The 17173-nt window shown below is 48.1% G+C and overlaps 1 protein-coding gene across 3 annotated transcripts in view; it reads right to left on the bottom strand.

Moving 5' to 3' along the window:
- GRK5 (G protein-coupled receptor kinase 5) overlaps positions 1-2544 on the bottom strand; it is a 231835-nt gene extending 229291 nt beyond the window's left edge. For 2 of the 3 annotated variants that reach the window (XM_053583859.1, XM_053583860.1), the window contains exon 1: positions 2242-2515. In XM_053583859.1, coding sequence (XP_053439834.1) covers positions 2242-2293 — 52 coding nt within the window. In that variant the 5' untranslated portion in view covers positions 2294-2515. Of the gene's footprint in view, positions 1-2241 lie in introns of all 3 variants that reach the window. The other variant, XM_053583858.1, reaches the window with a different exon arrangement.
- Positions 2545-17173: the final 14629 nt, after the last annotated feature.

The following is a 17173-nucleotide window of genomic DNA, read 5'->3' as shown; positions in this document are numbered from 1 at the left end:
CAAATCTTAAAGTGAAGTTTCCATGTAAATGATTAATTTTTCTTGAGTCTCCCCAGGCTCTCTCCATTTCAAAGGCATCATCAAGAGCTATTTTCTCACCATGAGATGACTACCAAACCCTTGCAGCGACACTGAACAAGACTTTAAAAGGAAAAAAGCAAAAGGCACATTCTTGAGCACTTTTAATCACTGTAATTCTGCCCCAATGGGAGTCGGTCACCCCACACAAGCTTCCAGCCTACAGCTCTCTTCACTAAGACTCTGGAAGAAAAAAAAAAAATCCAATTTGTTGGTCTGACAAAATAAAAATATTAGACAGCAAATTCATTTGGGTGAAAAAATACTAGGGAGAACAATTTGAGTAGAGGGGAGTGGAACTGTTATCACTCTGTCCACTTGAAGCAAAGCATTATAAACGAAGCAACCAAATGCTGAGGAAAGAAAAAGCATCTCTTGGACAAACAAATCTTTACAGCAGCAAATGTGGGGAGCAGATTCCCGGAGCAACCGGAAGAACCAGTGAAACTTACAAGGGCTCGGGTACCATCACATCCAGTGATTTCCCAAGAAATAATTTCAGAATAGAGGGAGGGAAACTTTCCCAGCCCCCAGCCCTGAGATGTACAACTGTGTCCCACCACTAGGTGGCTGGCTGCAAAGGCTGCAGGGGATGGGGGCTGTTTTCCCTTCTTCCTCCTCTCCAGGACCACTGCCCAGCCTAGAGGAAAGCCCTCCTCCAGTCCCCACCTTGATTCAGTTCGCTAAAAACGTCAGGATGGGGGTAAAAAATAATTCAGACCTTAGAACCTGAGGTCACCAAGTAACAGCCTCTCCTAAAAATCTCTTCACACCAAGGCTGAGTAATGGGGGAGTCTCAGGGGGCGATGAACCTGCATATTTCATACTCTGCTGAGGTTTTCAAAGCACTGCCTCTCTTCGGAACTTTCAAAGCAAATCTTCTGGGTGACTGCTTTAGAGCGACAAGTGACCATGAAAGTAGATGTGAATGCCGAGTTGAGTCGCTGCGAGCCAGCCCACGGTGGGCTGTACATCACCTACCGCACCACAAGGTGATGGAACGCGCTAGATAAACATGAACCGTTTTATTGCTGGCCAGAAATTCTTCCTTCATTCATCAAAGTGAGTGAATGAAAATATTAAGTAAGGCATTTTCAAGGGCTCTAACCAAATATCCTTCTAAAATCAAGCCCTTCCTTAGTCTGCCTTCTATCCTTAATATCAGATAAAGCCTCCTCCCCTGAAAGGGAACCCCCCCTCCTTTTATAAAAAGGCTGCACACCAAAGCTCAAATCTTGTAACATCAAAAGATGTTACATACATTCTGGTATTTCTAAATATATGTGTTTACACATACACAACACAATCACTTTAGGGAAGCATCTAAGTTTCTCCCCCCCCTTTTTTTTTTCTTTTTTTCATCTCAAAGAAGAGTCAAAATCTGTTTATAAGGTTTAACTTCGGATCTTATCCACTCCTTTCAGACGATATTTCCTGCCAGCCACATGCAGGAAATCTAATGATTTGCATCCAAAACATATCTAGGCACCAGCATACTTTTATCTTTCTTTTCTTAACTGAGCCAAAATAAAACCGTTTCAGTTTATCTCACCCCCTAGGGAAAAAGAAAAGCCAAAACCTGAAATCCTGAATGATTTTCCAGGTTTTTTGATTATTTGATTACTCTATGAACAGCCTAATTCCTCAAAATCTTACTTTGCCTTAAAAAGACTTCCTTCCACACAATGGGGTTTCCCTAAGAAACATCCCAGCGGATGGTTTCCAGCAATAGTCTTATCAACTCAGCCTGCGCAAAGACTTAGCTTCTACTCACCGCCCCCCCCTACACACACACACCAATTCACGCTCACAGAACCATCCCGGGCCGACTCGGGAAAGCTGTTTTATTTGCATGTTTCCCCGTCTCTGCCTGAATGAATGCTTTTCCAACTGACCTTTCAAACAGCTGCCGAGATGGCACGATCTGCAGGGTTAGAGCTTGAAACCAGGAGATATTTTAGCATCCTAATCCCCGCAACCTTCTCTGCCAAAGTCCAGATTCTCTGAGCTCAAGGCAGGAACCGTGAAGGGTTTGCAGAGCAGCTCTCCGAAGTGTCCTGCTCCCGATCAACTCACTGGCTGCGGGCATCCTGCACACGCCGCACAACACCGCACCCTGGCCAGCGGCGAACGCGCCGGGCACGCACCAGCCCTGCCTCTTACCTTCTCTGGCTTTCAGCAAGACCGTGTTGGCCACGATGTTTTCCAGCTCCATTGACAGTCGGCGGTCAGCTAGGGAGCCGGCCGGCGGGGCTGTCAGCGCCTGGGGTGCTGCTGCCGCTGCTGCTGCTGCTGCCGCTGCTCAAGCTGCCGCCGCTGCTACCGGAGCCGGGAGCGAGCAGCCCGCCCCGCTACCGCATTATTCCTGCCCTGAACCCTCCGAGTTTTCCCCTCTGCAAAGAGGAGCCGCCGCTGCCGCCGCTTCTTCCTCCCTCTGTGTCCCCCCTGCCCCCCCTCCCTCTACACTTTCCCCCCCACCCCCCACCCTCCTCGTGTCTCTGTCACTCCATTCTCCTCCCCTCCGGCTCCCTCGGATGCTTTAATGCCTCGGATGTTTCTGCCTCCCACCGTCCCTCCCGGGGGTGTGGTACTGGCAGGCTGGGCGGCCGCATTGCGCAGGCGTCGACCGGGACGCGCCTCCCGCCTCAGCGCTCGCGGCGCGGGGCCTGCTGGGACTTGCAGTCCCCCGGACCGCGCGGGACCGGGACTGGGCGGGGCTGTCGCGCGGCCGCCTGAGCTCCGGACGCGCCCGGGACGGCTCCGGGAGCGAAGGCGGGCACGGCCCGGCTGCCGGGCGAATCACAGGCGGCCCAGCCGACCTGGACGTCCCGGGCTCCCTCACGCCCCCTTCTCGCCCGCAGAGGGTCCGGGAGGGGGAATGCACAGGCCACTGCCGGACCGGAGGCGGGGCCGGGCGGGAGAACTGTCAGCCCGGCCGCCAGCCGCAGCCGCAGCCGCTTCCTCGGGCCCACGCCGGGCCCCCGAGGGGACTGAGACCCTGACGATGACGCGCGCCCAGCACTGGCCGCCGTCTCCCTCTCCCTCGCGCCAGGTTGCTGACAAAGGTGTACTTTGTTTACTCAGAGGGCGCGAAGGGGTCTTCGAGTCGGCGGCCCGCGTTGGTGGCGGCGTAACCCGAGCGCCCCCCGGCGGCCCCGAGACGTGGGACGCGGCTCCAGGTCTACGTGGACGGCGCCCAGGCGCCTGGGACTCCGGGGTCCCGTCGTGGGAAGCGGCTATCTCTGTCAATAAACTGCCTTCCCGCACGCCGGGCCAGCATGTCCACCGCGTGGAGTCCGTCTGCAACCGGACTCATACAGACTGAGTAATAAAAGCGCAGGAGACCGCCCGAGTCTTTACTGCTGGGAGCATTAACGAGTAACAGCCCCGAGCCTGAGAGGAATTGCGTTTTCAGATTCCAGTCTTACTTTTACTTGGGGCTCTTAGCTCTTCCACTGTTAATGCTTAGAACATCAGACTCTAGATATGTGCCCAGTCCCGTTTTCTTGCTTCCTCCAAAGGCTCCACTCCTGGGATATAGGCTTTCTTAGGTCACCAGAGGTCTAGACGGGTGTCCTACGGCCTGGGGGCAGGGCAGGCTGGCCCCAAGGAACAATGAGGCCTTTGCCTCCTCTGCATCCTGCGGACCGGATATCCGTTCTGAAGCCGGCTCTGGGCCTTCTGTTCCCCAAAGAAGGAAACCTTCTGTCCCCAGGGTTGCCAGGAAGTAGCAGGGAGGTGCTAAAACAGAACAATTATGCATTGGAAGATGTAAAGAAATTAATAAACTTTCCAGGCCTTGGAAACTGTGATGGTTAATGGTTCTAAGAGCCCAGGATTGTCTTCTTTCCTGGTGGAATATAGGCCCAACCACTACTTCCTAGTGTCTGGATTTGAATCGAGGGCCTCCCTAGGCCTCGTTATCTGCAAAGTGGGGGCAAAACAGTTTGCTTGTCAGAAGGAAAAGAGCTGCGGATCACTTCTTAGGTACCTTCCACTCCAGGAATTATTGTTCTAAACAACGCAGACTTCGTTTTTGCCTAGAGCCCTAACTTGTGATGAAAAAGTCTCTCTCAGAGAGAGACTCCTAAAGCTGGCGGCACTTCAGAACTCACCAACAATGATCACTTACCCAAGTCTAGGACTTTATGCAGCCCAAAGTTTATTTGGCTGACATAAAAAAAAAAAAAAAAAAACCTAACACAATTTGAATGCCTTTAGATGGCTTATGCTCCAGAATATAATCACCAAGGGATCTTGTTAAAATGATTCTGTTTTGATAGGTCTGGAGTGGATCTAGAGAGTCTGCTTTTCTGACAAACTCTGGGGTTCTGTCAATCCTACTGGTCAGTAGACCACACTCTGAGTTGTGAAGCTTTGCAGTTACCCATAATCCCAATGACTCTGCTGTCTTGTGTTCAGCCCAAGTCACCAGTGATTTTTATCTATCTGGTCTCTGTAGACATTTAAGTTCACAATCCTGGAAACCGTTGCCTGTCTGTGTCATTGTACAGATGTGAAACAGAGATAGAATAAGTGAGTTCACGTGGACACTTAGCAAGTGAGTGTTAGCCTACTACAGAGTGATGCATCCTGCCTACAAAATAAACAGGTATTTGTGTCCTTATGGGGAAATTCAGACATTCCAATGCAAGAACAAATACTTTGGTTTCTCTTCAGATTGTATAAATCTTTCCCCTTTTACCAATGCAAGAATGGAATGGTAATGGTTCAATTTACTGAACACCAACTGTGAGCCAGGCCCTGTGCTAAGTGTTTTATATGGATTATCTCCTGGAATACAGCATCTGGATGAGGTAGGAAATGAAGGCCTATTTTACAAAGTCACTAGGTTAAGAGAGGTTTTATAACTTGCCTAGGGTCACATAACTAATAAGTAGAGGACCTGGGATTTGAACCCAGCAGTCTGACTCAGAGTCAGGACACTTAATTTCTGGCTGGCTCAAGCTGGACAGCACAGTTGGTTGTAATTGCTTTGTTAGGCTGCCAGAGAGAACTGGTGTGGTAAGAAGGCAAAGCCGGGGCAGCGCCTGTGGCTTAATGAGTAGGGTGCCGGCCCCATATGCCGAGGGTGGTGGGTTCAAACCCAGCCACCACCAAACTACAACAAAAATACAGCCGGGCATCGTGGCAGGCCCCTGTAGTCCCAGCTGCTTGGGAGGCTGAGGCAAGAGAATCGCATAAGCCCAAGAGTTAGAGGTTGCTGTGAGCTGTTTGATGTTATGGCACTCTACCCGAGGGCCATAAAGTGAGACTCTGTCTCTACAAAAAAAAAAAAGAAGAAGGCAAAGCCGGCAATTGACTAAATGATTAAGTCTTTTTTTTTTTTTTGTAGAGACAGAGTCTCACTTTATGGCCCTCAATAGAGCGCCGTGGCCTCACACAGCTCACAGCAACCTCCAACTCCTGGACTTAAGCAATTCTCTTGCCTCAGTCTCCTGAGTAGCTACTAAATGATTAAGTATTAAGTAAGGGGTTTTGCTAGTCCAGGCTATACTGCCACCATTATAACTCATTCCTTCCAATTAACTGGGCTAACAACTCATGGTCCTCTTGAAAAATGGGTTTGATATGAGGAAGAGTAGTCTATTAAGTATCAATAGCTAAGTAGGGAATCATTGACAGCTGAGAGCAAGAAGGGAGAGAGGAGGGGAGGAGAGGGTGAGGATGAGTGGGGCAGGAACATACAAAAGACAAACACTGACTTCCAACTCCTCTCAGGATCAGCTGAGCCAAAAAGGCAAAAGAAACACGGAATCTTGTCACTCTTCTGCCACCACATGTATTGTCCATGGATAAGGCTGTTGGATCAGAGGTCTTGTAAATAGAAATCTACTCTGGAAAACCACAATCCTATCTTCATTCCAAAATATGAATTATTTTTGCCTGAATAATCAAACTGGATTTCAGGATAGTGCAGGAACCAGTTTCCATGCCATTCCTTGCCTTACAGCTCTCTTGTCCTCAGGAAGCAGCTGGAGACAGAGCACTCATTCTCTCATTTATTCTCTCCCCGGTCAAAGAGTCCCCTTTTGTGCCAGGCACAGCAGGGAGTACAAGGCAACTTCCCAGGCAGTGCACCTCTGGGAAGCAAAGCAAACTGGAGGCCAACCACCTGCACACAATGGAATAAGGGCTTTTGTAGAGACATGAACAAAGGACAGAGAGGAAGAAGTGATTTCAGGCACCTAGGAAGATTCCAAGAGAGGAAAATGTGAGTTGAATGAAAGAAAGATTAGAGATGGGCGGCGCCTGTGGCTCAAGGAGTAGGGCGCTGGTCCCATATGCCGGAGGTGGCGGGTTCAAACCCAGCCCCGGCCAAAAAACCACAAAAAAAAAAAAAAAAAGAAAGGTTAGAGACTTGAGGTTTCCCGTTACCATTCCCTTCTCACTGAAAAAATCTCTGCATCGATGGACCCTCAGGCATTAACAAATTTGAGGTAAAAAATTTTGCCATGCTGTAGAACATAGATTACTCTTCTGTTGTCTTTTTTTTTTTTTTTTTTTGGCCGGGGCTAGGTTCAGCGCCCTACTCCTTGAGCCACAGGCGCCGCCCCCACTCTTCTGTTGTTTTAATATTTTGTTTTAAGTCAACTCACTTTAAAAATTTTTAATTCAGGCTGGGCACACAGTGGCTCATGCCTGTAATCCAAGGCTTTGGGAGGATGAGGTGGGAGGATTTCTTGAGGCCAGGAGTTTGAGATCAACCTGGGCAACATAGCAAGACCCTATCTCTACAAAAAATAAAAATAATTAGCTGGGCGTTAGCCGGGCGTTGTGGCGGGCGCCTGTAGTCCCAGCTGCTCGGGAGGCTGAGGCAAGAGAATCGCGTAAGCCCAAGAGTTAGAGGTTGCTGTGAGCTGTGTGATGCCACAGCACTCTACCCGAGGGCAGTACAGTGAGACTCTGTCTCTACAAAAAAAAATAATAATAATAATTAGCTGGGCGTAATGGTGCACACCTGTAGTCCCAGCTGTTTGGGAAGCTAAGCTGGGAGTATCACTTGAGCCCAGGAGTTTGAGGTTATAGTGAGCCATGATCACACCACTGCACTCCAGCCTTGTATGTCTAAAATAGGGTGGGGAGCTTTTTATTCATCCTAACAATATTTGTGAGGAGTGGTAGAGATATCACACTATAAAAAACTGACCTTCAGACAACACTTGGAGGTTTTGCAGCCTTCAGTTTCAAGATGAACCAGCTGATCTTAACAAATCTGTTGGAAAGCTTCACTCTGATATTGCCAGATCATTGTTACCTATACACATCTAAACACCCAGCTTAGCAACAAGACTTTCCAGGATCATCTGTCTTGCATCAATTCACAATTACAAGCTCAGAAAAGAGATTCCTTCTGAAATGCCTGCTGAGTGTCCCAGCCACACATGGTCACCAAGATCTCAGCACCACAGCAATTTAACATGGTCTTCTTTAATGAAAAGGAAAGTTCCCCTTGCATGGTGCAAGGACCCCACATGGTTACAGAATTTAATTTAATTTAAGGACTGACAGCTTTTTCAGTCCTTACACAGCCCCTCTCTCCAGTACAAGGCAGGTATTATCTTTTTTTTTTTTGGTTTTGGCCGGGGCTAGGTTTGAACCCGCCACCTCTGGCATATGGAACCGACGCCCTACTCCTTGAGCCACAGGCGCCGCCAGGCAGGTATTATCTAAAGACATTGTCAGGAAACTGAGCCTCAGAGAATTAGGTGTGTTGCTCAAGGTCAACTGATAAGGGAGTAGCAAGGCTAGTTATTTTATTAAGTGTCTGTTTTTCCTACTAAAAGGTGTGAAATGTCATTTTCATCTTTTGATTCTCTTCTCTGTAGACCTAATTATGTGCCTTACACACAATGAGCACTTGGCGATATTTGCTGCATTGGACCATGTATGGCATGACTCAGCCTCACCTGAGCCTCTGGGGTGCTATTTTTTTTTTTTTTTGGCCGGGGCTGGGTTTGAACCCGCCACCTCCGGCATATGGGACCGGTGCCCTACTCCTTGAGCCACAGGCGCCGCCCTCTGGGGTGCTATTTATACCATCCTAGTTAACTATCAAAATTCCCACATCCCCGTCTGGGTGCCTGTGGCTCAAGCAGCTAAGGCGCCAGCTACATACACCTGAGCTGGTGGGTTCAAATCCAGCCCTGGCCCGCAAAACAACAATGACAGCTGCAACCAAAACATAGCCGGGCGTTGTGGCGGGCACCTGTAGTCCCAGCTACTTGGGAGGCGGAGACAGGAGACTCACTTGAGCCCAGGAGTTTGAGGTTGCTGTGAGCTATGATGCCACAGCACTCTACCCAGGGCAACAGCTTAAGGCTCTGTCTCAAAAAAAAAAAAAAAAATCCCACATCCCTTCCAGGTCATAGTTTAAAAGGGAAAATTAGGGCGGCACCTGTGGCTCAGTCGGTAAGGCGCCGGTCCCATATACCGAGGGTGGCGGGTTCAAACCCGGCCCCAGCCAAACTGCAACCAAAAAATAGCCGGGCGTTGTGGCAGGCGCCTGTAGTCCCAGCTACTCGGGAGGCTGAGGCAAGAGAATCGCTTAAGCCCAGGAGTTGGAGGTTGCTGTGAGCTGTGTGAGGCCACGGCACTCTACCGAGGGCCATAAAGTGAGATTCTGTCTCTACAAAAAATAAAAATAAATAAATAAAAGGGAAAATTAGGGGAGTCTAGACTCCTGGTATCAGAAGTCAACACGTACAGAAGACCAAGTCTCGGCTCCGCGCCTGTGGCTCAAGCAGCTAAGGCACCAGCCATATACACCTGAGCTGGCAGGTTTGAATCCAACCCGGGCCCACCAAACAACAGTGATGGCTGCGACCAAAAATTAGCCGGGCATTGTGGCGGGCGCCTGTAGTCCCAGCCACTTGAGAGGTGGAGGAAGGAGAATCGCTTGAGCCCAGGAGTTGGAGGTTGCTGTGAGCTGTGATGCTATGGCACTCTCAGGCGACAGCTTGAGGCTCTGTCTCAAAAAAAAAGAAGAACAAGTCTCTCAATTCCTGGAGCTTCCAGCTCTCTGTTCCCCTATTCTCAAATCTGGCTGTCTCCTACAAGTGACCTAGTAGTTAAACTGATCAACACAATTTTAAAGGAAACTAGGCAGACCAATTTCAATTTCACTTTTAGGGTGAGTAAAACACAAGATGTTTACCCCCCAAAATGGCACACAGAAGTTAGGTAGTTTTTATCTGGTTCAGTGCTAAACAATCAATAGATTTAAATGGAGAAAAAGATGTTAAAATTGGCAAGGAAATTACACAGTAAAAGTGTAAGAATTAATTCCATACTTTCAGAGTGAAGGAAGGAAAAATAGCCTCTTCTCCAGTAATTTACTTAAAAGCCAATGATTTTCTGTTAATGTAGATAAAGAAAGAATCCAAACCATCATTTGTGGTTTTTATATGACCAACATCTGTGAAGTGATGACAAGACTAAAGCCACTCCTTTGTTTTGCATGGTAGCCTATAATGGAATGTGGATACAATCTTAACAAAGTGGAACTGCATCTTAAAAGAAGAGGAGGAGGTGAGCTGCGCTGAATGCAACATCAAGAACCTTTATAAGCAGATGACTCATAGGTGACGTGGGATGGAGCTCCCAGGGTTTCAACACTGCTGCAATGACATAAACTCTCTTGCTCCAGAGACTGTGGGCCTAATTATTTTTGAGACTTGAGAATGAAGCTTTTATGGTATGTGAATATTTAATTGACCCTATAAAAGGAAAACATACTTTCTCCCTCCTTGAAGTCTCAGCTAGCCAGCTGTATGCTAATTGAAATCTAACAAATACCTGAAAAACATGATGCTTTGTACAGACTGCTATTTTTGGCAATTACCTAAAATGGAATACAGTATATAACTTTCCCAATTGATTTTCAGCAGTTTAATTCCCTTGTATAATAAATAGCATCCTATTGGCGGCGCCTGTGGCTCCGTTGGTAAGGCGCCGGCCCCATATACCGAGGGTGGTGGGTTCAAACCCAGCCCCTGCTGAAGTGTAACCAAAAAATAGCCGGGCGTTGTAGCAGGCACCTGTAGTCCCAGCTACTCGGGAGGCTGAGGCAAGAGAATCGCTTAAGCCCAGGAGTTGGAGGTTGCTGTGAGCTGTATGATGCCATAGCACTCTACTGAGGGCCATAAAGTGAAATTCTGTCTCTACAAAAATAAATAAATAAATAAATAGCATCCCAGAGCAAAGATGTGGATTGATGCACCATAGAAATGAGCTTGTGCGAGAACTGGCAGACATGGTTGGAGCACTCACTCCGCGTAGCTGCTATAGTCTCCTCCGTGGAGAGAGGATGCCATCTAGCACAGACCTGGAGAGCTGCAGCCAGCCCCCAGATGGTAAAAGCTCCTCATTTTGTGGTCTAAAATAGGTGTATGAGTATGTGAGCGCAAAACAGTGTCCATTACTGCAAAGGGAATTCTGCTCATGAAGTGGTTACTGGGTCACAGAACATATCCATTACTGATATTTCAAGTTCCACAATCCTCACATGCTTTAGGATCGGACTGGAATACCAAGGAGTCCACTCCCCTTCAGACTAAATCTGACTTCTCTGTGTTTTGGGGGAGGTAGGAGGAAAGTTACCCTGGAGAGACACTAGTTATTATTTGTCCTAGTACCTTAGAGCTGTTAGAACAAAATACCTTAGACTGTGTAATTTGTAAATGATAGAAATTTACTGCTTGTAGTTCTGAAGGCTGTGAAGTCCAAGATCAAGATACGAGCAGATTCAGAGAGTCTCCTGGGAGTTCTCTGCTTCATAGGTGGCTCCCTGTTGTTCACGTGGAAGAAAGAGCAAAGGAGCTCCCTCAGGCCCATTTTATAAGGGCACTAATCCCCTTCATGAGTGCTCCAACTTCATGACCTAGCCAACTCCCAATGACCACATCTCTTAATATATCAGGAGGGCATGAACAGGGGCAAAAGGCAAGATCAAGAGTGCTCTACAAGGTGTCCTTCCAGGTGAGCAGATCCTATAATGCGGAGGAAGGAGAAGTATTGCAAAGAAAGGAAATGGTTCCTGAGAGGTTCCTATGGAGCTAGGGAGGTGATAAAATCTGTGAACAGAACAGCTCACATGCTGCTTTGTTTGCCATGTTTGCACTGTAATTTCTGTCTATTATTCCTAAGCCTTTAGTTTAAAATGATTGCCAGTCTTAGCTTGCACTGGGGCATAAAGAGGAAGGCATGGGACCATCCTAGGCCCTAGGGGCATGTATAAGAAGATCAGTAGTGGGTGGTGCCTGTGGCTCAGTCCGTAAGGCGCCGGCCCCATATACCGAGGGTGACGGGTTCAAACCCGGCCCCGGCCAAACTGCAACCAAAAAATAGCCGGACGTTGTGGCGGGCGCCTGTAGTCCCAGCTACTCGGGAGGCTGAGGCAAGAGAATCGCTTCAGCCCAGGAGTTGGAGGTTGCTGTGAGCTGTGTGAGGCCACGGCACTCCACCGAGGGCCATAAAGTGAGACCCTGTCTCTACAAAAAAAAAAAGATCAGTAGCATCCCAGAGAGGCTCCTGGAGCAAGAAAAAGAGGGGAGCTGAGGAGCCCAGAGCAGTCTTTGTAGTGGGAGTAGACTGGAAAGATTCTTCCAAGAGGTCCTGGGAATGGGGGCTGGTGAAAGTGTGGCTCATTTGATAAGCTGAGCAAGCAGTGGCTTTAATTGTTAGACTTTGGAATATTGATGTTTGTGACATTTTTTGGTAGTGGCAATGGACTCAATGTTTGTGCCCCACCCTGGCCAAATTCTTATTGAAATCCTAAGCCCCAATGTCATGGTATTGGGAGGTGGAACCTTTGAGAGATAAAGTCATGATAAGCATTGAGCCTTCATGAATGGGATTAGTGCTCTTATAACAGGGACCCCAGGGAGCTCTCCCAAACTCTCCCCACCACTTAAGGATACAGCAAGAAGTCAGCAATCTGCAACACAGATGAGGGCCCTCACCAGCACTTCCCATGCTGTCAGCCCGACCTCAGACCTCCAGCCTCCAGACTATGAGAAACAAGTTTCTGTTATTTATGATCCACCTAGTGTACGCTACTTTGTGACAGCAGCCCAACATGTCAAAGCAAAATCCAATTATGAAAGGCACCAGTATTTAATCATTTGTTACCTCCTTTCTTTGGCCTTTTTTGAATGACTATTAAGTAAGAAGCATAGTTAGGCATCATAACAGACCACAAAGATGAGTAATGTTTTTTTATTTCATTTTGAAAAACATTTCTGTGAAGATGAAATCACATTATGTTGCCCGGGTTGGTCTCAAATTCCTAGCCTAAAATGAGTCTCCCAAAGTGCAGGATTACAGGCATGAGCCACTGCACTCAGTTAAGCCTTTTTTTTTTTTTTTTTTTGAGACAGAGCCTCAAACTGTCACCCTGGGTAGAGTGCTGTGACATCACAGCTCACAGCAACCTCCAACTCCTGGGATCAAGTGATTCTCCTGCCTCTGCCTCCCAAGTAGCTGGGACTACAGGTGCCTGCCACAATCAATGCCTGGCTATTTTTTGGTTGCAGCTGTCTTTGTTCTTTGGCAGGCCTGGCCTGGATTAGAACCCGCCAGCTCAGGTGTATGTAGCTGGTGCCACTTTAGCCACAGGCGCTGAGCCATGCCTGGCTATTTTTAGAGGCGAGGTCTCACTCTGGCTCAGACTGGTCTCAAACCTGAGAGCTCAGGTAATCCACCCACCTTGGCCTCCCAAAGTGCTAGGATTATAGGCGTGAGCCACTGTGCCCAGCCAGCTTTTTCATTTTTAGTGGAGACAGGGTCTCACTCTTGCTCAGGCTTGTCTCAAATTCCTGAGCTCAAGCAATCCACCCACCTCAGCCTCCCAGATAAACCCTTTTATTTATAAGCTTCTAGGTGCTCAAGATCAAAAAGTCACACACAGAAGAAATTGCAATAGAAGACAGACCAACGTAAGAAAGACTGCTGAAAGGAGAATATTTTAAACTGTTTGGATGCAGTGTTGGCAAAATCCCCCAGAAACTCTACTTTCAATCACTGCAGAAGGAGTATAAACTGGCCCAGTCTTTCTAGAAGGCAGTCTAGCAATACATATCAAAAATCACAAAAACAGGGCGGTGCCTGTGGCTCAGTCAGTAAGGCACCAGCCCCATATACCGAGGGTGGCGGGTTCAAACCCGGCCCCGGCCAAACTGCAACCAAAAATAGCCGGGTGTTGTGGCGGGCGCCTGTAGTCCCAGCTGCTCGGGAGGCTGAGGCAAGAGAATTGCTTAAGCCCAGGAGTTGGAGGTTGCTGTGAGCTGTGTGAGGCCATGGCACTCTACTGAGGGCCATAAAGTGAGACTCTGTCTCTACAAAAAAAAAAAAAAAATCACAAAAACACGTATAACCCTTCGTCATAGCAGTGGAGAAATAGATAAGAATGTGTGCAAAGATTTTACAAGGATGTATAAAGATTATGTTATTGGTTATCATATGAAGAAAAGTTGAAACACAAATTTCCAAGAATAACAGATTGGCTAAGTGAATTATGGAACAACTCTTCAGTGGTATTCCTGCCAAAAATATTTAACCTGAATCTAATCATGAGGAAGTATCAGACAAACCAACTGGGGGACATTCTGTAAAAGAGCCAGACTGTGTTCCTTAAAAATGCCAAGGTCGGGCGGCGCCTGTGGCTCAATGAGTAGGGTGCCAGCCCCAGGTGCTGGGCGGGTTCAAGCCCAGCCCTGGCCAAAACTGCAAAAAAAACAAAACAAAAACAAACAAAAATGCCAAGGTCAGGGAAGATAAAGAATGACTGACGAACTATCCCCATTTAAAAGAAACTAAGGGGCTAAGAAAACTAAACACCATGTGTGATTTTGGATTGGATCATGGTATAGGGCAGGGGCAGTGGGTGGCTAATATAAAGAACATTGATGGGGGCTGTGCACAGTGGCTCACACCTGTAATCCCAGCACTTTGGGAAGCTGAGGCAGGAGGATCACTTGACCTGAAGAGTTCAAGACCAGCCTGAGCAAGAGTGAGATCTTGTCTCTACTAAAAATAGAAAAATTAGCTGGGCATTGTGGCTGGCACCTGTAGTCCCAGCTACTTAGGAGGCTGAGGCAGGAGGATCACTTGAACTCAGGAGTTTTAGGTTGCTATAAGTTATGATGATACCACTGCACTCTAGACTGGGAAACAGAGTAAGACTGACTCCCAAAAAACTCCTTATTGTTATTATATAAGAGAATGTTCTTGTTCTTAGATTAAGGGGCTTTAAAAAAGTGAATTAGACAGCTATTCAATCTGCAAAGTAAGATAGACATCAGAGATGATTAAGAAACAAAACATGGGCTCGGCACCTGTAGCATAGTGGTTAGAGTGCCAGCCACATACACCCAGGCTGGCAGGTTCGAACCCAGCCCAGGCCAGCTAAACAACGATAACTGCAACAAAAAATAGCTGGGCATTGTGGCGGGTGCCTGTAGTCCCAGCTACGCGGGAGGCTGAGGCAAGACAATCGCTTAAGCCCAAGAGTTTGAGGTTGCTGTGAGCTGTGACACCACAGCACTCCACTGAGGGCACATAGTGAGACTTGATCTCAAAAAAATAAATAAATAAATAAATAAAATAAAATACATTGATCACCAAAAGAATAATGCTTATGATAACTGTCTTTTTTTTGGATTTTGGCCGGGGCTAGGTTTGAACCCGCCACCTCTGGCATATGGGACCGGCGCCCTACTCCTTGAGCCACAGGTGCCGCCCATGATAACTGTCATAGGCATTCAGGGAAAGGAGGTGTCAGCTTAGGGGTGTCGGAAGTGGCTACTCATGGTGTGTTTTTAGCTGGGTGGTCAACCAGATTTATCTGAATCTGCTAGGAGTCTGCCATGTGCCAGGGACTGTGCTGAGTGCTGGGAGTATAACAGTGAGCAAAATGGGCATGATCCTGCCCCATTAGGGCTTCTATTCTTAGGGTGAGCCCAACTAATACCCATTAAACAGACAGATAAAGTGATTACAATTGTAAGTTTCCACTCAGAGGAAACAAGGGCTGAGACAGAGAATGGCAGAAACAGTCACTGGAGAAGTCGTTTTGGTGAGGATGACAGCAAAGCCATGACCTAAGTGATGAGCAGGAGCTAGCTGGCTGTGAGTGGAAGGCAAGAGCATTTCAATCGAGAGGGCCACCTGTGCCCCAGTGAGGGGCAGGTGTTGGGAGGCAGAAGTAGAGCTACATGGCTGGAGCAGGAAAAGGGCAGAGGGACCCACAAAGAGATGTCTGGAAAGAGGCAGGCATGTGGACCTGCAGGCCCACAGGCCAGCTAGTACCTTCTACGGATTTGGGCTTCCCTCCAATAAAATGAAAGCCAGATAAGATGCCCTGGTTGGTGTTCTGAGAAGAATCACTTTTGCTGCTGGGCAGAGAATGGATTGGAAGGAGGTAAGAGTGAAAGCAGAGAGACTTAAGTAGAAAGCTTCAGGGCCCACGAGGGGGTGGAGAAAGGGAAGCAGTCAGACTGGGGAGGCCTCAGGCTTGGATTTGTGCAATGTCCCAGATAAAGTTCCATGTACTGTTACGGAGACAAGCTGATGGGACCGAAAAGATGGCGCCACCCCATGCCTATCAGCCTGGTTCCCAAGTCCAAGGTTTCTAGCCTGGAGTGCGTCGCAAATACATATTTCCACTTAAGTCCTATAATCAGCTGTGGGTGGCTTTTTGTACTATGGTTTTTCTTGTGCTGTGTCTTAGTTTGGGTTCCACTAGACCAGAAGACAAGGATTCAAGTGCAAGTGGCTTATATGGGAAGTTAGATAAGGGCGGGCAGCCAGTAAAGCCTGCATTAAGTCACTTCTGTGGATGACTAGGACTTAGTCTGTGGGGAAACTCTAGGAAGCATATACCTATTGTCCACCCAAAAGGCGAAGGAGCTGGTATTTCTTTCTTTTTTTTTTTTTTGTAGAGACAGAGTCTCACTTTATGGCCCTCGGTAGAGTGCCGTGGCCTCACACAGCTCACAGCAACCTCCAACTCCTGGGCTTAAGCAATTCTCTTGCCTCAGCCTCCCGAGTAGCTGGGACTATAGGCGCCAACCACAACGCCCGGCTATTTTTTGGTTGCAGTTTGGCCGGGGTCGGGTTTGAACCCATCACCCTCGGTATATGGGGCCGGCGCATTACCGACTGAGCCACAGGCGCCGCCCAGGAGCTGGTATTTCTTTTTTTTTTTTTTTTGTGGAGACAGAGTCTCACTTTATTGCCCTCAGTAGAGTGCCATGGCATCACACGGCTCACAGCAACCTCCAGCTCTTGGGCTTACGTGATTCTCTTGCCTCAGCCTCCCGAGTAGCTGGGACTACAGGCGCCCGCCACAATGCCCGGCTATTTTTTTTTGTTGTTCCAGTTTGGCCGGGGCTGGGTTTGAACCCACCACCCTCGGCATATGGTGCCGGCGCCGTACTCACTGAGCCACAGGTGCCGCCCAGGAGCTGGTATTTCTATACCAACACCCTCCACCCAGCCATTGCTGAGGGCTGCCCAGCAGGAATGTTAATTCACTAGTATTTCTGCCTTTCTGCAGGGCCGGACACACTAAGCTTGTGCAGTTCTGAAGACAGGCCTTTGCACAGACATGTGGCTGTTGGCAGTTGAACATCTCTGGGGTCCAAAGAAGTGGCAGAGTCCCAGGGATACCAGAGAGATGCAAAAGAGCCAGCTGTATCCTATGCTGTTATGCAGCTGTTGTTTACTTATAAAATATATCTCACATGGTGGAAGTAACCTAAACCTTTTTGACAGCCACCAAACCTTCAGAAGCACTGAAAGAGGAACAGGGGAGAAATGATGCTGGCCAGGACAGAGGTGCTGGCAAGAGGAGGTGGAGAAAAGACAGTGTGTCCTTTGGGTGCCGGCAGGTGATGGAAGACAGGGTATCACTGGGGTGCTGGTGGGCTGGGGTAGGAGGGAAAGGTGGAAACTGGAGGGGGAAGAAGGTTTCCTACCCATCTCTAGGTCATAGCTGAGACCCTTTATAACAAAGACAGATTAACGAGAGAAAAGCACACCTATTTATTTAATGAGTCCAATTTCTGAAGCT

Source organism: Nycticebus coucang, chromosome 3 (assembly GCF_027406575.1).
Source record: "Nycticebus coucang isolate mNycCou1 chromosome 3, mNycCou1.pri, whole genome shotgun sequence".
NCBI classification, from domain to species: domain Eukaryota; kingdom Metazoa; phylum Chordata; class Mammalia; order Primates; family Lorisidae; genus Nycticebus; species Nycticebus coucang.
The sequence above is the reverse complement of the archived record's forward strand: the minus strand, read 5'-3'. Positions and strand labels throughout refer to the sequence as shown.